Source organism: Molossus molossus, unplaced genomic scaffold (assembly GCF_014108415.1).
Source record: "Molossus molossus isolate mMolMol1 unplaced genomic scaffold, mMolMol1.p scaffold_m16_p_19, whole genome shotgun sequence".
In the NCBI taxonomy this organism is placed as follows: domain Eukaryota; kingdom Metazoa; phylum Chordata; class Mammalia; order Chiroptera; family Molossidae; genus Molossus; species Molossus molossus.
In genome coordinates, this window is record NW_023425354.1 from 45,109,468 (window position 1) to 45,136,053 (window position 26,586).

Sequence of the window (26,586 nt, forward strand, 5' to 3'; positions counted from 1 at the left end):
GCTACAGAACGAGAAGACAGGCAGGCAGAGGAGGAGAAGGAAGGAAAGGAGAACAGGATAGAGGTGGCAGTGTCTTGTATCCCCAGCACCCAGAAGAGGGCTTAGCGTAGAATAGGTGCTCAGTACTTGTTGGCAGGTGGCCAAATGAATGAATGGCCCTTTCAGGGTAGCCTTGGTTAAGTCCTTTCCTTGTTGGATCCATTTCCCTCAGTAGAATGGGAGCAGCAGCCTTGGTCAGGAGGGCAGCGGCGGCTGTTGGGGCTCAGTCCCCTGCCCCAAGAGGAGCGCCCATCATTCTGATGCCCACCAACGTGGGCGGGCCGCGCGGGTGTCCCCCGGAGGGCTGAAGGCGCTCAGACTGCAGAAGGCAGAGCCCTCGCCTCCCCAGCGGTCGCGGAGGAGCACCAGCCGCGCTGGGTGGGAGAGGGCGCGCGGGGCGAGAGGTCCCATTGCCCAAAGCAGCGCGGACGCGTCGGGGAAGCCAGAGGTGAGACACGGCCAGGCTGCTGCGGGGCGGAGGGCGCGGGGCAGGGTCGCCACCTCTGCCAGAGCCCCCTCCGACCTGTGAGTGCGAGGGGCGGAAGGAGTGAGTAGATGGCCCCAGGCATGTGGAGACTTTCACCTGGGACGCTTGCACGGCCCAGGAAGGCAGGAGCAGAAGGGGAGCCACACGCCAAAGCTGGCAGAAAAAATGACCGATCACATCTCGCTTGGCAGACCTGGAGCGGGCCTCTGTCCAGGGAAGCGCAGGAAAGGCTTGGAGAATGCGGGGGGGCCCGGCCGCTCCTCGAGGGCGGGTCCGATGCGCTAAATCCCGCAGGCACCTCCTGCCGCCGCCGGGTGGCAGAGTTGGGGGCAGGCGGGCCCCACCGACCCCGCAGTGTGGCCCCGCCCCGGGGCCTCGCGGAGGCCTCACCGTGGGGGGCGGAGTTGCCGCCGCTCAACCGTCCCCCGGGACTGTGGCCCCTTCTTAAGCTCGCAGAGCCTCTCGCTGCCTCTAACTTGCCTCTCCCACCCGTCTCCTTCCAGCACGATGGCTTCGGCACTGAGCTATGTCTGCAAGTTCAAGTCCTTCGTGATCTTGTTCGTCACCCCACTACTGCTGCTGCCACTCATCATTCTGATGCCCACTAAGGTCAGTTGCATCTCCCTGCAGCCCCGCAGACTCCAGGCTACGCGTCCCGTCAACGGGCGCCGCACGCCGGGTTACTGAGTTGGAACGCAAGGACTCCCGGTTGGGCACAGCTCCGCTGGGAGCTCCGGGTGCCAGATGGGAGGTGTGCTGTAAAGAATTCCGAGGGGCACACCAACCTTGGGGTCTACAGCTCCCAGGACAAGAACCGTCTTAACAAGCACACAAATCTAGAAGTTAGCACAGACCTTGCCACACAGCCCATCCAGAGACTCAGTCCGGGACGCTGAATCTCCCGAGCGCATAACCTCACTCCCTCCCCCCACCCCTACTCCCAACGCCAGCCGGGCTGAAAGTGAGCCTGAGCGCTGCCTTCCCTCCTTCTCTCTCCTTCCCTTCCCTTCGTGTATCCGGACTTCCCAGCTGTGGGTGGCTTCCAGGATCAGTCAGGGACCTACATGGATCCTGAATGCTGTCTTTGCCACTCGCTGGCCCTTCTTTGAGCCTCAGTTTCCCCATCTATGATCCACATTTCTTTCCAACTCTGCAGGCCTAGAAGCCACAGCTGAGTGAAAACCCTCCTCCCGGCTTAGGTCAGGGTTGGTCTGCTGTGCTCATTGCCTGCTGTGGCTGTGGCAGGAGGCAGTCAGGTCCCCAGAGCCCAAGCCTTGAGTGGCAGGACTCAGGGTTGCAGGGAAGCCATGTCCCATCCCATGCCTTGGTCTCCTGGAGCTCCTGGGAGGGAGGCAGAGAATGAATGGCCTTGGCCACAGGGTGAGGGTGGCGCTGGGAGCCCTGGCCCAGGCTGTGCTGGGTTGTGCGGAGCCTGTTTGGCAGAGGCCCGAGCCCTTTGAAGCCTTTTGTGGCTGCTGGCTGCTCCTTCTTCATTCCCTCTTTCAGCCCTTTCATTCTCAGCCCAGTCAGGAAACCCCCGGCTCCCCCATCCCTCCAGGCAGGTTTGGGAAACAGAGGAATTCTTTCGGGGATACTCTAGGGGCATTCCTGGAGGACTGGGGGTGTCCTGGGGTATCAGGAAGCCAAATCTGCAAGAGAACCCGACTTCATTCACTCTTCCTTGTGATTTTAGTGAAGCCTTTTCCTCTTCATTTTTGGGGCCTTGGTGTTCTTGTCTGTACAATGGGGCAAGGTGGTTGGGTCCTGACACTGTATGGCTTTGGGTGCCCAAAGGGATTATGCTGGTTCCTAGGAGGGGGGGGAGGCTGAGAGAAGGCCTCCAGTGGGGTGAGCACAGGCCTTGGATGGGTCACAGACAGCAGATCAAACTGTGATGGCTCTTCAGTTGACATACCAACTGCGAGCAATCATATTTTCTCTGTAGAAAGAGATTTGGGGCTGTTACCATCTGTGGGAGGGAGCCAGGCAGGAGAGCTGTGATTTTAGTTCTGCTGGTGGGGAGTGATGTTCTGTGGAATAATTATACAGCTTGGCTGACCTTCCTGCTCTAGGAGAGTGTGACTGAGACCCCACTCCCACCCCACCACACACACACACACACACACACACACACACACACACACATGCACAGCCAGCCCTGAGCTGGGACGCCCAACCCTGAGTGTCTGTGAGTGTCATTACTCTGCCTTGGGAGTGAGGAGACATTGTGAAAGTCCTTCCAAAGGCTGCCTTCACGCACTTTCCTTCCCAGTAGGACAGGTCACTGGGACCCTGGACCCCTGTCTTGGTGTTTTCTTCCCTTGTGCCTCTGAACAGTCACCACTGAAGAGTTCCCTGCTCCCGCCCCCCACAGCCACACCATTGTGCAAGGAAACCCAGAGATACTGGCATGGGACAGAGCGGCTGGGAAGCCAGCGAGAACTTGGCAGCCTGGCAGGCACTGTTCAAGTGGGGCAGCGACTCCGAGGGCACACCACCCTCTGCCCGTGCCCGGCCTCTCCTGCAGGCTTCCTTCTTTTCTTCCGCTCCTCCACCCGGTTCCTGCCTGGATTCATCTCTGCCCTACTTTTTCTGCCCTTTCTCTGTTTTTGTTGTTGTTGTTGTTTTTAAATAGCATTTTAATAAAATCGATGATATGTTTATTGCAGACATAGCATTGATTTTATTAAAATTGTAAGAAAATGCTTTCTTTTTAAAGTCTGTAAAGTATAAAGTAAAAAATGAAAATACCCTCAAATCCTATTACTTACTGATATTTTGATGGCTGTCTTTCCAGAAATCAATCTCTTTTCTCCCTCTTTCTACGCACATATGTATGCGCTTGCGTGCACGCGCACACACTCACACACACATAGATGCAGCATGTTCTCTTACCTACATTTTTTTTTTCATTAAGCAACATGTCATGGGGAGCCTTATTTGTTAATAATTATACATGGTTTTAGTCAGTTGTGCATTTAACAGGTATTGATTGGGCCCTACTATATGCTAGGCTCTATACTGGGTGCTGACTTTTAAATTCCACTTTTATGGCTGGTGTGGCTCAGTGGTTGAGCATCTACCCATGCACCAAGAGGTCACCAGTTCAACTCCTAGTCGGGACACATGCCCAGGTTGTGGGCCCGACCCCCAGTGGGGGGCGTGCAGGAGGCAGCCGATTGATGTCCTCTCTCATAGATGTTTCTATCTCTCCCTCTCCCTTCCTTTCGCTCTAAAATCAATAAAGAAAAATAAATAAATCCCACTTTTATCTGGGCTTTAAGCACTTTTCCAGTCACGTGCCAGCTGCAGGGAAGCGCTCTGAACTTACTGACCCCCGGGGAGCCGGCCCCCTCCTCAGACTGGCCTGACATGCCTCCTACGCTGTTCTATACTGTGGAGCATTCTAGACCAGACGGTCAAGTCTACCTCGGATGGGGCATCTCTTGGGCCTCTTGATAGTGGCATGGAGATGGGGGGCCAGCTTACTGTGTCTTTTCTGTTGGTTACATTTGGTGCCTCCAGGAACTGTGCTGTGGAAATTGGTTACACGTGCCGTGCCACTGGTTGTTTCTAAGTTTAGATAATAAAAATTCACTGAGCACCTTCTGTGTGCCATGCACCAAACATGGGTACGCTTCTTAATTCCTCAGTGTGCAGGTGAGGACATGAAACAAACAGGGAGAGGGGCTGGGTTGGGAGTGAGGAGTGTTTTATCAATAGCATTGTTGAGTGGCTGCTGAAAGCCAGACAGTGGACACTGATCAGGACCGCCTGGGGTCAGAGCCTGGGCTTCTGACACACCGCTGTCCTGCCTTGAGTCCAGTAGCTTCAGTCAGCATTGACACCTGCACCCTTCCAAGCAGGGGGCATCTGGCAAAGCCTGGAGACACTGGCGTTGTCCCAACTGGAGAGAGTATTCCTGGCACCTAGTGGTGTGGAGGCCAGGGACGCTGCTAAATATCTTACAATGCGCAGGGCACACCACCCCTCAAAAAAAATTATCCCTGCAAAAATGTCCACAGTGGAAAGGCTGAGAACCCCCGCCTTAGACAGGAGGGAGGTGTCCTGAGGTTCTCGTGGGATGCTGAAGAAAGATTTATTTTTTTATGACTGATAACACAGTCATGCAGTGTCTCGTGCATAGAATCCATGCTCCTCGGTTAATCCATGATAACCAGCGACAGTGTCCAGGCCCGTCTTTCCCGCAGTGTAGTGGTGGCTTGTGCTTTGCTAGTCCATTCCTCTAGTCGGCATTCACACAGCTTCTCCTGGGCGTCAGGCCTGGGCTGGGTGCTGAGGACAGAGTGAGCCCACGAACACCCCTTCTGTGTGTAAGAGGAGGCTGAGTTACTGCCAGTCTCTGGGGCAGCAGGAACTCGGGGTGTGAGTGGGCAAGGAGACGGGGCTGGACGAGTCTGCAGAGTCTGCTCCGTTGCAGGGGGTCTCCTAAGTCTTGCTAAGGCTTTTGGGTTTTGTCCTGAAGGCAAAAGGAAACTTTGAAACAGAGGGCGATTTGCAAAAGAGAAAGAGGGAGCGCAGTGTGGAGTGATGCAGGCAGGAAGGTCAGGTAGATGGTAGTCGCAGCCACGCAGGCGGGAGAAAGTGTGTCCTGAGAAGGCAGTGGCCCTGGGGTGAGGGCAGGAGGGGGCAGGGGCCAGGCAATAGAGGGCTGAAAGCAATAGGTCCTGGTGGCTGGTATAAAAGGCTGGGTTGGAAGGAGGGCGAGGGCAGGGTCCGGGTGGTTAATAATGGTTATAACGAGAGTGCTGAGGAAACAGCGAACCAACCGCGAACCGCGAGGTGGTGGGTATTATTATGCACATTCTCACGGGTGGTGAGACGAGGGCGGGGGCAGCATGCCACGGCCTCAGGGCTGTCTCTTCAGTTTGCCAGGTGTGCCTACGTCATCATTCTCATGGCCATTTACTGGTGCACCGAAGTCATCCCCCTGGCTGTCACCTCCCTCATGCCTGCCTTGCTTTTCCCGCTCTTCAAGATTTTGGACTCCAAGCAGGTGAGCAGACCCAGGGGACCCTGGTGGCTTCCTGCTTCTCCCACTGGCTCCTTCTCGAAGCCCCCTTCTGATCTGCCCAGGCCCCGGGGGACCAGAAAAGCCCACTGTGGATTCTTTCTGGCATGGAGACAGACCATTTGACCCTCCGTTCCTCTCCCAGCTGTCCCTCAAGTCAGCATCTGGTCTACTCGCCTGTCTCTGGGGACTTGGGTGGCCCTGGGCCCACGCAGTGGTGGCCAGGAGGCAACCCTGATGGGGCCTCTGTGCCACCACCTCCCAGGTGTGTGTCCAGTACATGAAGGACACGAATATGCTGTTCCTGGGTGGCCTCATCGTGGCCGTGGCCGTGGAGCGCTGGAACCTGCACAAGAGGATCGCCCTGCGCACGCTCCTCTGGGTGGGGACCAAGCCCGCACAGTAATTACGCCTTCTCTTCCTTGCCACGGGCTCCCTGTGGGCCCCAGGGCTGGGGAGGAGCCGTCGCACAGACCAGGTCACCCCTGGCAAGGGCTGCCCGCGGCCTTACCTGGGCTTGGCAGGCAGCTGGGCCTCTGGGTGGGGCATGTGACGATCTTAGCTGGGGAAAGCAGGTGCATTGGTAATGGTGGGGGTTTGTGGTGAGCAGCACTAGGTAAGGTACTCTGAGTCCAGAGGCGACTGGTCAGCAAGGGTCCCTGCATGTTCAGAGGACTTCCTGGAGGAGGGGCTGCAGGGTTCTACAGGGAACAGGATGGGTGGAGGCTGGATCAAGCTATGCCTGATAGGGCATTTGTGGGGAAAGTTGGCCAGAGGTGGCTCAACCACCCCACTCAGGAGGAGGCAGAAAGTTTCTCCTTCCAAAGCTGGCCCATCCTCCGCCTCTGCAAAGAAGCTTTTTACCTCATCCTCCTTCATATCACTTAGAACCTCAGCTTCTCCCCTCTCTCCAAGGTCTCCTTCACCCAATCACAGGCAATTTCCAACCAACCCAGGGAACTGATATCATCAGAATCACCCGGGTATTTGAGCGTCTGCAAGGCCCCAGGCGTGACACTGGGAGCTTACTCCTCACCTCACTTAACTCTCACCACAACTCTGAGAGGTGGGACAGAGAGGGGTTCAGTGATTGGCTGTCAGATGAAGCCTTGCCCCTCTAGTAGAGAGCCCAGGACGTACCTTTCTTTCTTTTCTTTTTCTTTTTTTTAAATATTTTTTCTTTATTGATTATAGAGAGAAAGGAAGGGGGAGAGAGAGAGAGAAACATCGATGAGGGAGAACATCGATTGACCGCCTCCTGTATGCCCCTCACTGGGGATCAGGCCCAACCACGACCTCTTGGTGCATGGGTCGATGCCCAACCACTGAGCCACACCGCCCGGGCAAACCACCTTTCTTTTGAGGCAGTGTGCTCCCTAAATGATGCTGTGCCTCACCCCGGCTCTGGGAAGGCAGCAGTTGGTCAGTTCACAGCAAATCCCTCCCGAGATGTCCACGTGTCAGGGACTGTGCAGGCTCTGAGCACATAGAGCCTGCGCCCCCCCCCCCCAGGAGATGATGCCTGGCTCCCTTGGCACCTCAGGCTCCCCCAGTACAAGGTTTTGTGACTCTCTGGTCTCTGTCACCCTTCATGGTATCCCTTCCCCCCCAGTGACTGGTTACAGGATCAAGTCAAAGCCATTGCATTTTCTAGAAATGCGAGACTTCAGCAGCCTCAGGATTCTTGCTCTCAGGATCCTTTGAGTGGCCAGCTGTTCTCCATCAGCAGGTGGCCCTCATTCTGAGAATGCTGAAGAGCTTCTGTTCCCAAACCTCAGATGTTCACGCGTGCTTCTTTGCCCCTTCCTGTCGCCAGGCTTCTCTTCTGAGCTTGGCATCCAGCTGTGCATGGCACCGGCCTGCCCTGGGCGACCTTTATGTTGAGGCCCACTTGGCGTCTTGAAGCATCTTAGCGAAGCCTCATTCATGAAAATTCCCATCCTGCTTCCAGCCTGGATCCAAGCCTTTGTTCTCGTGGGTCTGTGAAGTCGACCTACATGGACACCAGCTTGGACCTCAGTGCGGTGTAGCCTTAGGTCCCTTCCTCCGGCGGATCGGTGGCCCTGGGGAGCGGCCTGACCGTAGAGGGCACAGAGACTGCAAGCAGTTTTGTTTCACTTAGCCGGCCCTCCCTGAGCCCCATGATTTGGGCCTTGTGCCGGGGTACGGCCACGGAGAAGAAGCAGACCCTGCCCCTGCTCACCATCTGAGGAAAGGCGGACCTGGAAACAGGTCCTCCGAACCCAGCCAGTGATGAGTGCTGCGGGGCTGGGGAGGGTGTGCTCAGCCCTGCCTGGCGGGCGCCGGGAGGGAGGCCCCGGAGGAGGGACATGGTGCGACAGGTTTTGAAGGACCATGAGGCATGTTCCAAGCAGACGGCAGAGGTGGGACAGAGGTGGAAGACAGGTGTTATAAATAATGGGAACGTGTTTTCTGAATACTGTTCCATCTAGTCCAGCGCAGAGTGGAAAGGGTGCGACGCGTGTGTGCGCAGAGAGGGGTGGGGGTGGTCGGCCACGAGGGAGGCCCACTTTCCCAGGCTCACCCTGCCCCTGAGGGCTAACTGTGCAGCCCTTCTGAATGTATGAGAGGAGAAGCAGGGTCTGGGCTGGGTGGGAATCTTCTAGATAGAAGTGGGGTGTGGGGGCTGCTCTTCGCACTGGGGTGGCACCACCTGGGTGCCTGTGCTGCCCCTGCTAGACAGGAGCTCCTTAGAACCACGACTGGGTCTGAGAAAGGCCTCTTGGTGCCCCCAGTAGCCATCAGAGTAGACATCAGTAATGTCTGCGGGAGAGAGGAGGGAGAAAAGAAGGAAGGAGGGAGGGAGAAAGGGAAGGAGGGAGGGAGGGACTAGAACTGCAAGACTCTCCTGGACTACCCAGTCTCGAACTGGTGTCAGCACCTTGGCCTTGACCCCTGGCATCCCTGCAGGGGCACCCAACCCCTGTTGCTACCTAAGGCTTGGGGCACTCGGGGAGGGGATTGGCCGGCTTCCCTTCTGCTCTTCCTCTGCAGGCTGATGCTGGGCTTCATGGGCGCCACGGCCTTCCTGTCCATGTGGATCAGCAACACGGCCACCACGGCCATGATGGTGCCCATCGTGGAGGCCGTGCTGCAGCAGATGGAGGCCACGAGCTCGGCCACCGAGGCTAGCCTGGGGGCCCTGGAGCTGGCGGACAAAGGCAAAACCAGTGAGCTGCCAGGTGAGCCCCTGGCCGGGAGCTGCCGGGGTCCACAGTGACAGCAGTCCCCTCTCGTCAAAAGCTTTGGCCACCTCCCCGACCCCGGAGCCCACTTTTAAACAAGCATGTGGAGAAATACTTAGAAAATGCTGTTTTTGTAAGTTTTAGGAGCATCATTTTTGCATAAAAGTTAAAACCTTTAGTGCTGCTTATAATAAGTTTCAATCCTTCGTTCCTGCCAACCACAGAAATCAATAGGTGTTCATTTGATTACTCAGTTGAGCATCTTTTGAGCACCCACTGTGGGGGTCCCTCACCCTTTGCTGATGCTACTCATCCTCAGGGAGGCCTCCCCCGAACAGGTCAAGCCTCCCCTCCGCTCTCTGCCCCCACAGGTCCTGGGGTGGTTGCCCGAGTTGTTTCCCTGCCAGGTGCTGAGCTCAGGGAAGTTAGATGGCGCCTGTTTCCTTCTCTGCTTTGTCTGTACCCCACCCCCGAGGCCCAGCACAGGGGAGCTCGGGGCCCATTCTGAGGGCCCGATTGCCAGATTCTGGGCCAGGTCCTGGGGCTGCTGAGATGACGCGGACACACCCCCACTTCGGACTCAAGGAGCCCAGTGGGGTGGAGTGATGAGGCCCCTCCAACAGTTCCCCCACCTCGGGGAAGCCACAGGATGCCATGAGCCAGACACCAGAGGAGCTCAGACCAGGGAGAGGCCTTGCTAGGAGGAAGGGACATCTAGGATGGATGTGGACACCCCCTAGATGGAGGGACCAGCTGGAGCAAAGGCAAGGAGGCAGGAAAGGGCACATATGTGCAGCCCCCGAGTTGGCACTGGGCACGGAGGCGTCTGACTGTGGGAGGGCGGGCAGGGCTGCAGGCGGAGGAGAACCCGAGGAGGGAGCCGGCAGAGCCAGCAGGGCCCCGTCCTCAGGGCAGCGGCAGAGGGGAGCTGGGGCTGAGCAGGCGCCCCCGGGCTGGCTCTGCTCACGGAGGTGTGTCACTACAGGGAGCCGAGTGATTTTTGAAGGCCCTGCTATGGGCGAGCAGGAGAACTGTGGCAGGAAGAGCATATGCAAGGCCATGACCCTGTGCGTGTGTTACGCGGCCAGCATCGGAGGCACTGCCACCCTGACCGGGACAGGACCCAACGTGGTGCTCCTGGGCCAGATGCACGAGTGAGTCGCTGGCCATGCCTTCTGGGGACAACAGTGTGGGCCCTGGGGTTGGAGGGCCTCGGCCTCCTCTCCCTCCTCCCCCGCCGGGCCCTGGAGCCGGGGTCTGGCAGGGTTCGGAGGCTGTGGCCCCATCAGCCTCTGCGGCAGCTGCTCAGGACTCAGGGGGGGAGCTGATCACAGGCCCCAGACTGGTTGCTTTCTGTCCTGGGGCTCAGAATTTTCGCTCAGACAGGTCGTGTGCTTGAACTCTGGGCTAAAGTCGTGGGAAGTGACGGCATAGTTTCAGGTGCCGGGTCCTTGTTTAAAACTACCGAAAATAGATACGACTGTGGATGTTCTCCTCAAAACGGGCTCACCGACCTTGGCCGTGAGTGGCAATGGCCCTGTGATACGGGGCATCTAGAGATGGCGTCAAGGGTCACTCATTGCCTCGCCAGCTCAGTCCCTATAGTTCCTCGAAGTGCCCTTGAGGTGACCTGTGCCCTTGTGAGGCTTCAGGACCACAGTGGTGGTCTGGAACTTTCCTTGGCCCAAAGGGACACAGGCCTTGAGGACCCAGGCATATGCCTGACGTCGTGCTGGGAGGGGCTGGAGTCAGAAGTGAGGGAGACCTGGGCCCTATCTGCGGCATACTCGTGGTCTGCTGAGGGTGGCAGATGCCTGGAGAGGTCTAGGCAGGTCACGTACATGTGATGAAGGGAAGTACGGACGTGTGTTGGTGCCCGTCCTGTGCAGACGAGCCCTGGACAGGTGGGGAGGCAGCGGGGAGGTGGGAAGGACAGGCCTGGAGCCTGGCCAGGCAGACACTGGAGGTCCGACCAGCAGACTGCTCTGCTCCTGTGAGTGTTCTCTGTAATGATAGCCTCCAGCTCTCCCTGGATTTCCCGGTGAGAGCAGAAAGCTGTCTACTTGGACACCCTTGGGCTACAGCGAGCACCGCGGGGGCTGGGAGGGCAGCCTGCAGCGAGAGTGGCCCTCCGGCCCGCAGAACCAGCTTCTGGTCCCTTCCGGGAAGCTTCTGAGATTTGTTTCCTAAGTGGGGCATTCCCTGGCAGAAGCCCACAGGGTGAGGCTACCGAGGCATCTGTGGTCCTCCTGATGCTGTTGGCCAACGACTTTCACGAGCTGCTCAGCAGGGTCTGGACCCCCAGGAGGGCTAGTTGGTCGCTCCTCGGGCCTGTCTTGTGCATGGCTGTGTTCTGCGGCCCCCACCTGATTGAGGTAGACCCAGGCGGTGGCCTTGGATGGCCGGGCCTCAGGAGGATGAGACCTCCAGTCCAGACCACCTCTCAGGGTCCGGCTGCTGCCCGGCCTGTACCCACAGGCCCACCCTGCGTGTTCTCTGCGGCTTGGCATCCGGCAGAGATACGGACCGCTGTTTCTCTCTTCAGACTGTTTCCTGACAGCAAAGACACTGTGAACTTCGCCTCTTGGTTTGGATTTGCCTTCCCCAACATGCTGATAATGCTGCTGCTCGCCTGGTTGTGGCTCCAGTATATGTTTATGGGATTCAAGTAAGTTTGAACGGCTTCCGGAATAGTCTAAGCTGCCACGCCCTTGCAGAAGGACCAATAGGCAAGTCCGCGGAGTTCTTCCCGTCTGGTTCTGTTGCTCCAGCCCCACCATCTGCTGGTCTCACCTCACGTGCTCACCGTGCCTTGCACATGCTGTCCCCTCATTCTGGAATGACATTCCCTATCTGCCTACCTTTGCACCTCCTCCGCCTTCAAGGCCAGTTCCAATGCTGCTTCCTTAGGGTCAGTTTTCCTGACCCCCCCTCCCCCCGTCCCATTCTGTCATGGAGGAGTCCCTTACCTGCTCCTCTGGGCCTCCCTGGGCAGCACATGGCCCTGTCCCTCGGTACCTGTATTCATGTTTCAGTGCTGCCCCTGACCCCTGACCTGAGCTCCTCTGGGGCCTGTGCTAAGTCCTCTCTGTCCCTTGCCCCCTGCCCGGCTCCTGGCCAGGGAGAAAGAGCAGGTTTGCCATCAACGTGAGTCAAAGCCATTAAAGGGAATCTTGTCCCCGTGAGCAAATCGATGCTGCTGGACAAACTTCCACTTGGCCGTATGTGTCCATTAGGTCAGGTCACAGCACACCACCTGACAGTGTCCAAACAGTCGGAACCCAGACTTGTACTGAAGGCCTACAGTGTTCCCAGCGGCGTGCACGTTCCGCAAAGTTTACCTTCCTCTTCCCAGCACACCGGCAAGTTCACCAAGAGTCAACCTTGATAGCAGCCAGACTTTGGACAGAAACCATGGCGTGTGGCTGACAAATACCTGAAAAAAGCTGTTTTGATTTTAAAAGACACAAATTTATCTGTGGAGCAAAGGTGGCCCTCTCACCCTGGTATGGAAGGTACTTAGCTATGAGCCGTGCGCTCTGTGTCTGAGATCACAGGCAGCTGTGTGGCCAGGGGCGGTCTCAGAGCCAGAGGCAGAAGTGCCCACAAAACCCTGTGGGTTCTTCCCAAAGGGGCATTTTTGTAAGTTTTCTTCTGAAGGAGGAACTGTTTTGAAAACTGCCATTAAAAAAAAAAATCTCTATTTATAATCAAAGTAGTCACAGCAACAACATAATAATAGTAGTAGGCAGCCCTCACATGAAGGGAGCTGCTCCCCTGGGAGCTGGGGCACAGCCTGGTTGTTTTGTTTTTTTTATCCTCACCTGAGGACATTCGTCCATTCCTTGTTCAGATAGAGTGGGAGGGAGACAGAGGAAGAGAGAGAGAGGGAGAAGGAGAGAGAAACAGCGACATGAAAGGGACACATCGAGTAGCTGCCACCCGGACGACCAACCAGGGCCGGGGACAAACTGCAACCGAGGTACATGCCCTTAGCGGGAACCGAGCCCCAGCCTCTCTGGACCACAGGCCAGCGCTCTAACCACTGAGCCAAACCGGCCAGGGCCACAGCCTGGTTTTGAGTGGAGCTCTTTTCACACCTGCTTCAGGACCAAAGTCCTCGCATCCTGGGGCCTCGGGAGACCCGCCCCAAACCTGTTGCTGGCCGTGGGTGGCGTCCCTGCCTCCAGGGAGGCAATAGGAACAATAACGACCAGCACGTACTGAGTGCTTATTAAGCGCCAGGCACAGCTTGAATCACTCTACCTGTATTAATTAATATTCACTTCAACCTGTGAGGTAGGTACTCTTAATTATTCCCAATTCACAGGCAAGGCAGCTGAGGCACAGAGGGGGTAAACGGCCTGCGCAGGGCTGTGCGACGTGGAAGTCGTGGGACTGCGGTTTGAACCAGGCGGCCTGGCTCTAGAACCTGTGCTCATGCCCATGTCCCTGTCCAGGCGCTCGGGCTGCCGGAGCAGAGCGCCACGCGCTGGGGGCTCAGACCCCAGACCTCTATTTCACACAGTTCTGGAGGCTGCAAGTTCAAGGTGAAGGTGCCGGCCTCGGGTTCCCGTGAGAGCCCTCCTGCTGGCTTGCAGACGGCCACCTTCTCCTGTGTCCGCACGGGGCAGAGCGCGAGTGTGCTTGGGGCTTCCTCTTCTCAGAGGCGCTGACCCACCCTCGTGACCTCATCTAACCCTAATTGCCTTCCAAGGCCACCTCCTGATGCCACATTGGGGGTAGTTTTTCAGCATCTGAATTTAGGGGGACATCATTCAGCCCCTAACAACCCCCTTTTGGGGAGGCTGAGGGTTGCTGCCCTTGGCCACCTAGAGGCCTAGGTACAGCCAGGTGTCAGGAGTACTGGTTTCGGCCCCCTCAACCTGAGGCGGGGAAGGGGCCTGAGGCTCTGAGGTCTACGAAGTTCCCTGGCAGAGTAAGCAGAGGGGAGCTGGCCCAAGACCACAGGGACATTGCCAACCTCTAGAGGTGGACACCAGGCTCCCAGGAACTCACAGCCAAGGACCCGAGCTGCGGTTCACCCAGCCTGGCATGGCCTCCGTCAGCTCTTCTTTTTTTCATCCTCATCTGAGGACATTTTTGCATTTATCTTCAGATAGAGCGGGAGGGAGAGAGGGAGGAGAGAGAGAGAAACATTGCTGTGAGAGAGACACATCGACTGGTTGCCACCCACACAACCCCAACCCAGGTGGGGACAAACTGCAACCGAGGTACGTGCCCTTAGCGGGAACCAAACCCAGGACTCTGGTCCGCGGGCTGATGCTCTAACCGCTGAGCCAGGGCCATCAGCTCTTCTTGACCAGCAGGGAGCTGGAGGCTTCTGCACTCTGCCTGTGGTTGGGCTCAGGGCTGCCGCCCATCGTACGCGTTCCCGGCATGCTGTTCAGCCCAGGGACCCTCACCAGACAGACCTGGAGTGTGGCGGGGCGCCGAGGGGTGGCTCCCAGGAAGCCTTGTTTAGAGCTTTTCTACTCAGCTTGAATACTCAGACAGCAGATGTCCTCCAGCCCAGGCCATGTCCTGCCATGCACCAGGACCTGGTGACCCCCACCTCCGTGCCTCCTGGACCACCTCACCTGAGACAGCGCCTGTCTCAGCGGTGGGAAGCGTCTCTGCTGAGCCTTCACTTGAATCTCTCACCAGGTCGGCCGTGGAGAGCAATGTCCGGGCCTTTGCCTTTGGCCTGATCCAGGAAAACTATCTTTTTGGGTTTATGGGTGACCCCCTTGGCTACTTCCAGCCAAGTGGGCCACAGCCCCCCACCAGTACTACCCAGGACTAATGGGGCATCACTGCTGGCTTATACCCAACTGCCCTAACCAGGCCGGCCCTGGATTCGGAGGGAGCATTTTCTGGACCCCTGCCACAGCAGAGGCACTCAGGGATTCAGGGGTTCCGCCACCTCTCGGCTCCGTGGCAGTTCATCCGCATCAGTCTGAAGGCCGTGCTGCTGCAGAAGGACGCTGTGTACCCATCCCTCCCCCTGGGCTCCCACGGGCACACTGGGTCCACTTGCCTGGTCTCGTGCCAGCCCAGCGGTCACCAGTCAGGGTTAACCCAGAGGTGAGGGTGAAGCCAAGTAGCAGAAGAGGGTCTCGAAGGCTTGGCGACACCACTGTGGGGATCCAGCACGGGACAGCTGCATGTGCGGTGCAGCCCCCAGAGGCTGTGGCTGTGTGGTGTTGGGACGTGTCACCAGCATCAGATACGGGCTGGGCAGCTGGGAGTGTCCGAGTCAGGCCTTATCCTGGGCACCTGAAGCCTCTGGCCCAACCCCAGAGTTTCGAGAATGACAGTTGGCAGCAGATCGATCCTTGGTCCAAACGGACTCTCCCGTGCCAAGGGGGTGAGAGGCTCCCCCCCACACCAGCAGAGCACCCCCATGCCGGGTGACCTCGGGATGCACAGCCTCGCCCCCTTGTCCAGCACAGAGATCCCACAGGCTGTGCAGATAGGAGACCCCATCACTGCCTCTTCCTTTCCCAATCCCTGAGCACTGCTGTGTCCTGACCTCCCTGCGGCCCGGGCTCCAGGCCGTGCCCCTCACCAGCATGACCCTCACAGGCGGCTTTCGTCCGGCCTTGGCTTCAGAAACTGGCATCTTGGCACTAGTCCCCCCCCCGCCCCCCGTGAAGTCTGTCTTGGGGCCTCAGGAAGGATGCCCACAGGGAGGGCTCTCTAGGGACGTTTCCCCTGGCCGGGCCCGCCCTCTTCAGGTGGACAGGCATGGGTTCCTTGTAGAATTCCTGAAGGCCCGGATCCTGGGCCCCGGGGGCCCCAGTTAGCCTCTCCCCGTGGCTGAGTACCCTCCACACCTCTTCCAAGAATCCTTCCTCCTCCCTGCCTCCTCATGCCAGCGCCCCCTGGAGGAAGTCCCGCCGCGCATCCTGGGCAGGCCGTTTTGGCCAGTGGGCACGGGTCCCGAAGGAACCCATCAAGAGCAGAGCCAGGGCTGGCTTCCCTCCTGCCACGGCCATGCCTGCTGCTAGCCCATCTCCTGGATCCCGAGCCCACACCTCCAGCTCCTCAGGATGCAAGCTCCCACCCTGCTCCTGCCTGGCCCAGCCTGCGTGCTCTTTGTGCCCCCTTGAGCCTCCTCAAAGATGGGCACTGGCACCCTGGCACCCTTGAAGGCAGCTCCAGGCCACCGTAGGGAAACAAAGGCTTGAGCATGTGAGGGAGCCCTGGTTCCACCTTGAGCTGGCTCCAGGCTTCTCATGGCCTTTCCCTGGGGGACAGATGACAGGAGCAGCCAGGTCTCCATGGCCAGTGGCAGCCTCAGTCCCGCTTATTTCTGCCTCCGATGCTCCTGGCCACCCCTCCCCGAATTCCACTCAGCCTCCCACCCTGGCCGTCCTCTCCTCTCCTACCTCCGTTGCCCCGGAGACCGGGTCCGTCCTGGCCTCCTCACCTGTGCCATCTTGAGCCTCCTCTGGGAGCATCTTCCAGTTCTGGGTACTCGGGGCATGTAAGAGACGTCCCCTGCCAAATCCTGTGAGGTGTGGTAGGAGTGACAGACACCGCACGGGGCAGGCACTTGCTCGAGCACCCCGGCCCGGCCAGGGGCAGCGCCCTAGGTCTCGCCATCATGTTCTCTGCCCGGCGTGCAGGCGTCCCTCTGTCCAGCCCCTGAGCCAACCAACCTGCCTTCTGTTCCCTTGTCTTTGCCTCCTCCAGTTTTAGAAAGTCCTGGGGCTGCAGGCAGGAGAGGAGCAGCGAGAAGGCTGCCTACAAGGTGCTGCAGGAGGAGTACAGGAAGCTGGGGCCCTTCTCCTTCGCCGAGGTCAACGTGCTGCTCTGCTTCCTCTTGCTGGTCAGCCTGTGGTTCTCCAGGGACCCCGGCTTCATGCCCGGCTGGGTGTCGCTCGCCTGGGTGGAGGGCGAGACCAAGTAAGTCCCTCGTTCGGCAGCACCCGCCACGGCACTCCCGCGTTCTGTAGTTGGGTTCGGGGGCACTCTGTTGTCTTCTTGACTCTCTGTTTTTTGTGGGAGAGTGGAAGGGAGGGAGGGAGAGGGAGGGGAAGGGCGAGAGAGAGAGAGAGAAACATGGATGTGAGAGAGACACATCGACTAGCTGCCTCCTGCACGTACCCCAGCTGGGGCCGGGGATCGAACCTGCAACCCAGATACATGCCCTTGACTGGGAATCGAGCCTATGACCTTTTGGTGCCTGGACTGACGCTCTAACCACTGAGCAACACCCGCTGGAGCCTTTTTTTTTTCCTCACGAATCTTTAGGACAAACCCACAGGTGGCCCCTCCTTTCCCAACAGGCTGAGCAGAAAATACCTGGCCAGGTTGGTGGCCAGGGCTGTGACAGAGAGAACTGTGTAGGGCTGGAGTGGGGCGTCCGGAGCTCTGATTTCCAAACCTCTCCTTCATCATCTCTTTCCCCTCATCCCTCTTTAGATCTGGACAGGGATCTGAAGGCACAGATCCTGGGGTCCAATCGCTGCTTTAGGCAGAGACTTGGCAGCAGGGGGTATGTGTCGATTTTCCCCTGGCTCAGAGGTTCTGTGGTCAGATGTAAGACAGGCCGGGACAGGCCCAGCCTGGAAAAGCAGGTGTGTGGCGGGAACCGCTGCCGTACTGCTGATTGCACGGTGCAGGTCTGCCGTGGTCACCTGGCGAGCCCGGATTCTAGAGACCCTGGCCCAGGAGCGGCCACGGCGTTCGCTCATGGAGCCACACAGGATGTTGGGGGCAGTGAGCTGCCCAGGGTCACCCAACACTGGCGGCAGAGCCAGGCCAGGAGTGGGGGGGCCTTGGTTTCCAGCCAGGGTTCCTGATCTTGGCCTTTGGGGTTGCAGTTCTCACCGCAGCGGAGCCTGTTTCTTCACGGAGGCGGGTTTCGATGCGGTGCGGGTCTGTGGCGCGGCTGACTTGGCTCCTCCTGTGCTGTCTCCCCGACTAGGTATGCCTCTGACGCCACCGTGGCCATCTTCGTGGCCATGCTGCTATTCATTGTGCCTTCGCAGAAGCCCAAGTTCAACTTCTGCAGCCAGAGCGAGGAAGGTAGGTCTCCGGTGCCGGCCTCCCCTCATCAGGGCTCTGCGGGAGTCCGGGCTCGGCAGGGAGAAGAGCCCGCTCTGGCCAAGAGGACTGGCGAGGACGCAAGTCTGGACAGAGGGGCTTTCCAGGCCTTCCCACGTATTGTTCAGTACACAGTCTCTTCTGCTTTGTGAACATTTGATATTGTATTAATATTACGACAGGGACAGAAGACGTTTTCTCATAATGCCATCAATATTTTGTGGGTTTCTCTCTTCCTCCCAGTCTTTTTTATGTATTTAATCCTCACCTGAGGATATTTTTTTCCATTGATTTTTAGAGAGAGTGGGAGAGAGGAGAAAAGAGAGAGAGAAACATCGATGTGAGAAACACATCAGTTGGTTGCTTCCTGCATGACCCCAACCGGGGCTGGGGATCAAACCTGCAACCCAGGTACATGCCCTTGACTGGGGATCAAACCCGAGACGCTTTGGTCCTTGGGCTGATGCTCTAACCACTGAGAACACCGGCCAGGGCCTCCCAGTCTGTATTAGTAAGTAATATATGATATGACTACAATCAAAACACACAATTTGAACCCTGTTGCTTTGTTGTTTCTGTTCTCATGGTTTTGCGTGGGTTACTCTCTAAACATTTCTTTCTCTCACCACGTCTTTCAAACTTGTCTTCTTTAATAACGGCATTATATTGCATCGAGGGACTGTAACCATTCTCCTGATATGGATCATTCTGGTTGTTTTAAAATTTTCATTACTATAAATTAACGTGTTCGTGTCTATAGCTTTTTCTTTGAGGGGGTTTCTTCTTCAGGATAAATTCTAGAAGTGATGTTACTGGGATATGTATGTCTTACTGGCTCTTAAATGTATTGCCAAATTGCCTTTCAGAAAGATTGGCAATTTATAATACTACTAGGAGTGTGTAATAGTTTTGCCACATTTTCACCCGCCGTTAAATTTACAATTTAGTTACTGTAGCTAATTTATAGATATGGGACGGCACTCGTTGTCCTTACAGGCTTTTATTCACCTTGATTCGATGTTTTTTGTTTCATAAGGCTGCTCTGGGTTGTTCATTTGTGTGTTTTTATTGTTTCTTCTCAGAGAGGAAAACTCCCTTTTATCCCCCTGCGCTGCTGGATTGGAAGGTCACGCAGGAGAAAGTCCCCTGGGGCATCGTGCTGCTGCTGGGGGGCGGATTCGCTCTGGCTAAAGGATGCGAGGTAACCGCTCCGGCTGCGGGCCGCCCAGGGCCCCCCCCTTCAACGGGAGGGTGGCCAAAGGCTCGCTACGTCCCTCCACCCCTGCACCCCTGGGCCGGGTCTGTGTCAGAACCTCCACTCACTGCACCTTTCTCGGGGACAGGGATTCTGTCTGGTCAGCTGTGCATGAGTAGTGCCTGGAATAGAGAGAGCGCTTCCCGTGGTCGTGGAAACAGGTGACCTAAAGGGCCCTGCCCAGTGGAAGGAGGCAGGGGATCCACGAGGTCTCCTTGGGATTTGGCAACAAGGACCTTCCCCTGATAGATTCTAGTCCCTGGATAATTCCACCGCTACTTTGGGTTCTTCTACTCGCTGAGATCTTTGTTGATAGGGTTGCCATTCAAATTTTTTTTCTCTAGCTGAGGATATAGCAGTGTAGATGGAGAGGAACAGCTTTGGGGAAAAACCACCCCAAAATGTAACTTTTTCTCTCTCTTTTAATCATTACTTGAGGACATTTTTCCATTTTTTGTTCAGATAGAGTGGGAGGGAGAGAGAGGCAGAGAGAGAGAGAGAGAAACATCGACATGAAAGGGACACATCGAGTGGTTGCCACCTGCACGACCCAACCAGGGCCGCGGACAAACCACAACCGAGGTACGTGCCCTTAGCAGGAACCGAACCCGGGTCTCTCTGGACCGCAGGCCGACGCTCTAACCGCTGAGCCGAACTGGCCAGGGCTCTCATTGATTTTTAGGTAGAGTGGAAGGGAGGGAAAAGAGAGAGAGAAACATTGATGTGAGAGAGACACATTGATTGGTTGCCGGGAATTGGACCTGCAACTGAGGTATGTGCCCTTGACAGGAATGGATCCTGTGACCCTTGGGTCTGCAGGCTGATGCATTAACCGCTGAGCCAAACCAGCCAGGGCCAAAATGTAACTTTCTCACCTCCCCCCCTTCCGTGATAGGGAAGAAATGAGCCAGAGGGAGGGATGAGCCATCTACCCCCATGCATCCACCCATCTGTCCATCTGTCCAGGAATAGAATGTAGTAGATAGACAGGGTCTATCTGTTATTCTGTTTCCTTGGCATCTAGAACAGAGCCTGGTGCAAGGCAGGTGCATAAACATTCTTTTGATGAACAAATCGATTCATCTTGTCACTTCTCTATCCACTTGTCCATCTATCATATCATTCATTCACTTATTCATTCATTCACCAAACGTTTCTATGATGTCCCTGTTAGCCCAGGCATGGGAATTACAGAGGACATTAAAATGTCCTTGTTCTTGAGGACTTCACAGACTAGAGGTCTGGAAGAGCATTTCGGAAAGAAGACACACACCGGTAAAGGAATAAGTGTGTGGCACCGAGCTAAGGCACAGACGATGAGCCTGGTGAGGCTAGCAGAAGCTGCTTCATAAAAGTCTTGAATTCAAGAGAGGGGGTGTCGACTTTATTCCGCAGGTAGTGGCAGCCACTGAAGGGTTGAGGCCAGAGAGTGACTTGGTCAGACCTGCACTGGGGGAAGATCACTGATGTCTGGGGTGGAGGCCTGGGCAGGGCCGGGGTTGAGGGAGACCCGGGAGATGCTCGGTGGCTTTTATCCCACTCAGCCTCAGAACATGGGACTCCATGGACCAGTCCCTCCTCCTTTGGTCCCCAAGATACCATTCTCTCCTGGTTTCCTTCTGACTGACTGTTCCTGCTCAGCCTCTTTTACTGGCTTTTCCTCTATTCTCCCTTAAGTGTGAGTGTTCCTCCAGGCTCTACCCTTGGCCTCCTGTCTGTCCACTTTCATTCTCTCCCCCGGACAATCTTTTCTCAGTGCAAAGCACTGAATCCAGACCCCCAGTTTCTGGCTCAGATCTCTCCTGGGCTTCAGGGGCTGTGGGAGACAGCGGGCCTGAGATGTTTTGGGTGACTTGGTGACTGATTGGGTGGAAGGAATGAGGGGGACAGAGATCCCCAGGACAACTCCTGGTCTTCTAGGTTGGGTAGCAGGTGGATGATGAGTCCATTCAGCAAGCTGGGGCACCCAGGGGGAGCGGTAGACTCTGGGCTAGAGAGGAAGAATGCAGGTGAGGGCAGGTTGAGTCGGACATGCTCTTGGGACACCTGGGTGGAAATTTCTAGGAGGAGTATGCATGTTTAAATCTGGACAGTTGACCTGCTGGGCTAGAAACACACATTTGGGAGACAGAAGAATGAGGATGGAAGTTGGAATTGTGGGCATGGAGGAGATCTCCTGTGGAATGTATGCAGAGAGACTAGGAAGGAGGGGATGGGCTGAGCTGCCCAGAGAAAGATGAGGGTCCCTCCTGGCCCTGGAGGAACCGTAAGCAGTGACTGCCCTGCTGGTGCCTCCCAGGTCTCGGGCTTGTCCAAATGGATGGGGCAGCAGATGGAGCCCTTGCACGTTCTGCCTCCGGCAGCCATCTCCTTGATCTTGTCCTTGCTCATTGCCGTGTTCACTGAGTGCACCAGCAACGTGGCCACCACCACCTTGTTCCTGCCCATCTTTGCCACCATGGTAAGTAACCCTGCCAGGGGGTGGGGGCCCTTAGCCATCACTTCACAAGAAGCTGTCAGTCCATGACCATGTCCGTAGTGAGGCAGTGAAATCAGGAGCCAGAGCCCAGCTGGGCTTTCAGGCCTGGCTCTGATCGGACCTGTGTGCCCTTGATGACCCCGGGCTTGCCCTCAGTGCCTTGCTGTTGTTTTCTGTGTTCTCCATGCCGGCCAAAGCGCTAAGCGTAAAGCAGGTGCTCAAAATGTATTTATAAGTGTGACTGACTGTTTCTCAAGCTGGGGAGCCAGGACTGGCGCCCAGGAGGAGCGGACCAATGCCGTGCGGGGATGAGGGCACGATGTGCAGAGGCGGACACCGCTCACTGGGATCCGCCGGGAAGAGGCCTTGGGGGAGGTGGGGCTTGGGGATGGTTTGGGGGACAGGAACTTCTGGGAAGATGGAGACCCCAAGTAAAGGAAATGGAGTGCATGACTGAAGACTCCCAGGAGCCCTGCGTGGTGAGCCAGGGATCGGGGATCAGTGTGCTAGGGGCAAGCATGCTGTCGCGTTGGGACTTAGAAGGAAGCAGAGCTCACGGGAAAGTCTGCTGTGATGTTTTTGTGCATTTTCTTCTGCCACTCACGGCAGGACCGACCTCAAGGTGGCAGAGGAGAAGCCCTGGGCTTGGGGTTCAAGCCCACAGCTCTTTCCTCCCGCACTGAGGGATGAGTAAGGTGAGGGCTGAGAAAACCCTCTGTGGCTGCAAATGAGCCCGGGAGAGGCTGCGGCTGCCATTCTGGAGTCGGGAGACAGACTTCAAACACCTGAACACAGGCCCGCAGTTGGTAAATTTCCGTTTGACTGTCAAGGTGTCCATGCGGTGTCTCCTTTCAATCCAAGTGAATGTGACAGTGTTAGAAATAGCAAGGTGGCTCCATCTCCCCGCCCCTAAACAGGCTGCTCAGGCGTATGCCAAGGAGCATCCTTGAGGCCCCCCCTCCTCTAGCAAAGGTTGGCTTTGTCACCTCCAGCCCCAACAGGGGGCCCCAAAGCCCTGAGCCAGACAGACAAGGTCTTAGCCTGAGGGGGTGGCCAGGCCCTTCCAGAACAAGCTTTTCCAGAATCAGAAACCCGAGTAAGGCTCCCACAGACAACTCGCACTCCTGCCTCAGGACCCAGCTGGGTCACGGAGCCACATGGGGTGCACACGCCCTGGGTACTCAAGGCCAGGACAAATGGGGGAAGCAGGAAATAGACTGGGCCCCTGGCCCAGAGGGAGTGGAACTTGTCAGAGACCTGCCTGCCCACAGCAGCCGTAACCTGAAACCCACTCCTACCCTTTGACTCAGCAGCTCCTGGCTGGGGACGTGTTAGGAAATGGTCAGAGACGCCCACAAGCACTACAGCGGACTGTTGAACGACGCTGCACAGTATTACTTCTGACGCTCCCAGAACTTAACTACAGTCCCTCAGCATCCACGGGGGACGGGTTGCAGGACCTCCCGCAGGTACCCAGACCTGCGGGTGCGCACGTCCTTTATGTACAGTGGCGTAGAGCCATGCATACATGTGCCCACACCCGCGGTTCCCACTTGGTTCGTGAGTCTGCAGGTGGGGAACCTGGGGGTGCGGAGGCTGACTGTACATTTATTGAAAAAATCCATGTACGAGTAGACCCACACAGTTCGAACCCACGTTGCTCAAGGGTCGACTGTATTATAAAGATGCACACAGAATTATTTCTTATGAGATATTTCCATAACAGGGATTGATGGAAGAGGTTATATCCGCACACACCGTAATGTTATCGAGCCACTTTTTTAAAATCAGTTTTGAAGGGCATTTAATAAAATGGGAATGTGTATAATTTTTTTAAAAATCCTCACCTAAGGATATGCTTATTGATTTTAGAGAGAGAGAGAAACATCCATGTGAGACAGAAATATCGACTGGCTGCCTCTCATATGTGCCCCGACCAGGGAATCAAACCCACAACTTAGTTATGTGCCCTGACTGGGAATTGAACCCCAAACCTTTTTCTTGTGTATGGGACGATGCTCCAACCGGCAGAGCCACCTACCTGGCCATGGCTATAATTTTTTAAAGTTGAAATGTAATCCATATACATGGCTTCCAAATGTCAAATAATAGCAAAGAGTATAAAAGGCCCTAACTCTCTAGCTTCCTTCGATAGACAACTTCTGTTACTAATTTCTTAGATATCTTTCTGGGTGCATTACACACACACACACACACACACACACACACACACACACTTTTTAAACAAATTGTTCTGTTCTGCACCTTAAATTTTTAAAAAATCTAACTGTAGACCTTGGAGACCTTTCCATGTTACCACATAAGACCTACTCAGTTCTTTACAGCTGCAGACTATTCATTGTTTGTAGATACATATCTTAGTTAACCATCCTGCTACTGATGGCTGTTGAGTCAGTTTCTTGTGTGTTTTGCTATTACAATGTTGCCGTGAACATTTTTGTATTCGTGTCTGCCCTCGTGCATGTAAGTTGCATGCTGGATCATTAATTTTGATAGATATGGACAGGTATCATTCATTATATTATATCATTCGTTCAGTATATTATTTGATAGATATTGACAGGTTTTCTGAATTACATTGTTATATCATTCAACACATATTTAATGAGTGTGCCAGATGCTGTTACATGTGGCTGGATTTTAAGCTGAAAAGTAAAAAAAATAGATACCAAATTCCATACTCAAAATGATCCCAAATGTGTACAAAATCACATGCACACACAGATGTATCTGTAGGTGAAAAGATGTGGTCCCTGCCCCCGGGGCGCGCTCAGCCTGTGGCAGGACAGACGGATGTGCGCACACGTGGGCTGCAGGAACATGTCACGATGAGTGCGGTCTGCGTGACAAGCATGGTCTTTGGCACATAGTAGGTGCCCAAGAAATACATGTTGAATGAATTGAGGGGCTTCAGAAAGGCCTCCGGGGAGATGGCTGTGAGCACTGCCTTTGGGGTGCAGCAGAGTTATCATCCAGAGGCCTGGCGAAGGGTAGAGGACCCAGAAGGACCAAGGTGCAGAGGTGGGGACGCTCACAGTACCTTAGGAGGATGCTTTTCAGAATGATGGTCCCAGAAGCTTTCGTTTCCTTATATGTGACTCTGCAGTGCTGTGTTTCCCCCCAGTCACGTTCCATTGGCCTCAATCCGCTGTACGTCATGCTCCCCTGTACCCTGAGTGCGTCCTTTGCCTTCATGTTGCCTGTGGCCACCCCGCCTAATGCCATCGTGTTTGCCTACGGACACCTCAAGGTTTCTGACATGGTAACGCAGCCACTTTTATCTACTTCTACCCGCTCTGCCGCCCTCGTCCTGAGGGGCGCCCTGTTTGTTAGTGACGTGTGATGCCCCGTGAGTTGGGAATACCACCCACGATCCAGATCTGTCCTCAGTACTTGCATTTATATGCCGCTTTTCTTCTTCTTTTTGGAATGATCTCACTTTTCACACTGTTCTGTCTCCCAAAGCTGAGAGGCGGGCTACAGGATCTCCCCAGGGGGGCCCTGGTTGAACCCTTGGAAGGGGTGAGAGGGGGGGTCTCATGGGGCCAAGGTGGACCTCACAAACTAGCAAGAAGCCCTAAGGGCAGTCGGGACAGACAAGGCTGAGATGGCTTGGGGGTGGGGCGGGGGTGGGGGGCGAATCCTGATGACAGCCAGAGAGATTGACCGACAGAGGTGTCCGCAGACAGAGAAGTGGGGACAGGAAGAGAGACCAGTGCCTGGGAGAGACGCTGCCGGGGGAGGGTCTCTCTTTCCTTCTGCTTGGGCTTTATCACTTCTGCCAAGAGAAGGGGGGCCGCTCTGAGAGGAGGATGGGGGAGTGAGGGTCCCTCCCTCCGCCCAGCCAGGTGGGAGTTACCTCAGCCTCCACTGGGTATCTGGGACTCCATAGAGCTTTTTTTTTTTTTTTTTTTTAGAGAGAAAGGAGGGAGAGAGAGAGAGAAACATTGATGAGAGAGAACATCGATTGGCCACCTCCTGCATGCCCCACTGGGGATCCTGGGCTTGTGCCCTGACTGGGAATCAAACCAGTGACCTCTTGGTGCATGGAGTGATGCTCAGCCACTGAGCCACACTGGCCGAGCCCGTGGAGCATTCTTAAAAAGAGGGGAGAGTCCAGAAACCATGGACTCACTCAGTTCCAATCCTCAGTAAAAAGTCGACGACAGCCCTGGCCGGTTTGGCTCAGCGGTCAGAGCATCGGCTTGCGGTCCAGAGAGACCCGGGTTCGGTTCCCACTAAGGGCACGTACCTCGGTTGCAGTTTGTCCTCAGCCCTGATTGGGTCGCGCGGGTGGCAGCCACTCGATGTGTCCCTTTTACGTCGATGTTTCTCTCTTCCTCTCTTCTTCCCACTCTATCTGAACAAAAAATGAAAAAATGTCCTCAGGTGAGGGTAAAAAAAAAAAAAAAGTCGACAACAGTGCTTAGAGCAGGGGCCAGTGAGCAGGAAGAAAGAACTGGCATCGGAAAGAGCCATGGGAGGTTCCTGGGAAGCCAGCAGGTGCTTGTGGGACAGTGGAGGTGCTGGGGTAAGCATGGGCCCTCGAGTCAGACCCGGGCTCCCCCAGTAATTCTCCGAGTGGCTTAGGTGTTGCCTCGTGTCACCTCCCCGAGGCCCAGTTTTCCAAATATTCAATTAGGCAGAGAACACACCAGCATGCCTGATTCCCAGGGACGCTCTGAGCGCTGATGATACTTACTTGATAGGAAATTGCTTTGTCTGGGGGTGAGCACAGAGCATGGCCCAGGGAGGGGAGGCCCAGCAAAACAGCCCGAGAGCCCTTGTACAAGAGCACTAGCGCCCCGTGTCCCGTTCACCTCTGTTCCGACAGCCCGGTGGCCTGAGGGCGCTGACTCTGGTCCTGTTCTTTTCCAGGTGAAAACGGGACTAATGATGAACGTCATTGGAATCTTCTGTGTATTTCTTGCGGTCAACACCTGGGGACGGGTCATATTTGACCTGGATGGTTTCCCTGACTGGGCTAATGTGACGCATATTGAGACTTAG

At 55.9% G+C, this 26,586-nt stretch overlaps 1 protein-coding gene across 4 annotated transcripts; it reads left to right on the forward strand.

Moving 5' to 3' along the window:
• Positions 1 to 996: 996 nt before the first annotated feature.
• SLC13A5 (solute carrier family 13 member 5) lies at positions 997 to 26,586 on the forward strand. Of its 4 annotated transcripts, none has more exons than XM_036269065.1 (12): positions 997 to 1,135; positions 5,415 to 5,543; positions 5,824 to 5,960; positions 8,574 to 8,761; positions 9,750 to 9,918; positions 11,310 to 11,432; positions 16,466 to 16,678; positions 17,703 to 17,803; positions 18,904 to 19,022; positions 21,376 to 21,537; positions 24,701 to 24,838; positions 26,455 to 26,586. In XM_036269065.1, exons 1-12 carry the CDS (start codon positions 1,034 to 1,036, stop codon positions 26,584 to 26,586), a joined length of 1,713 nt encoding a protein of 570 aa, XP_036124958.1. In that variant the 5' UTR covers positions 997 to 1,033. The 4 variants fall into 4 exon arrangements, with proteins under 4 accessions (XP_036124958.1, XP_036124959.1, XP_036124960.1 ...); XM_036269066.1 differs by having other exon boundaries at positions 8,625 to 8,761; XM_036269067.1 differs by lacking the exon at positions 24,701 to 24,838.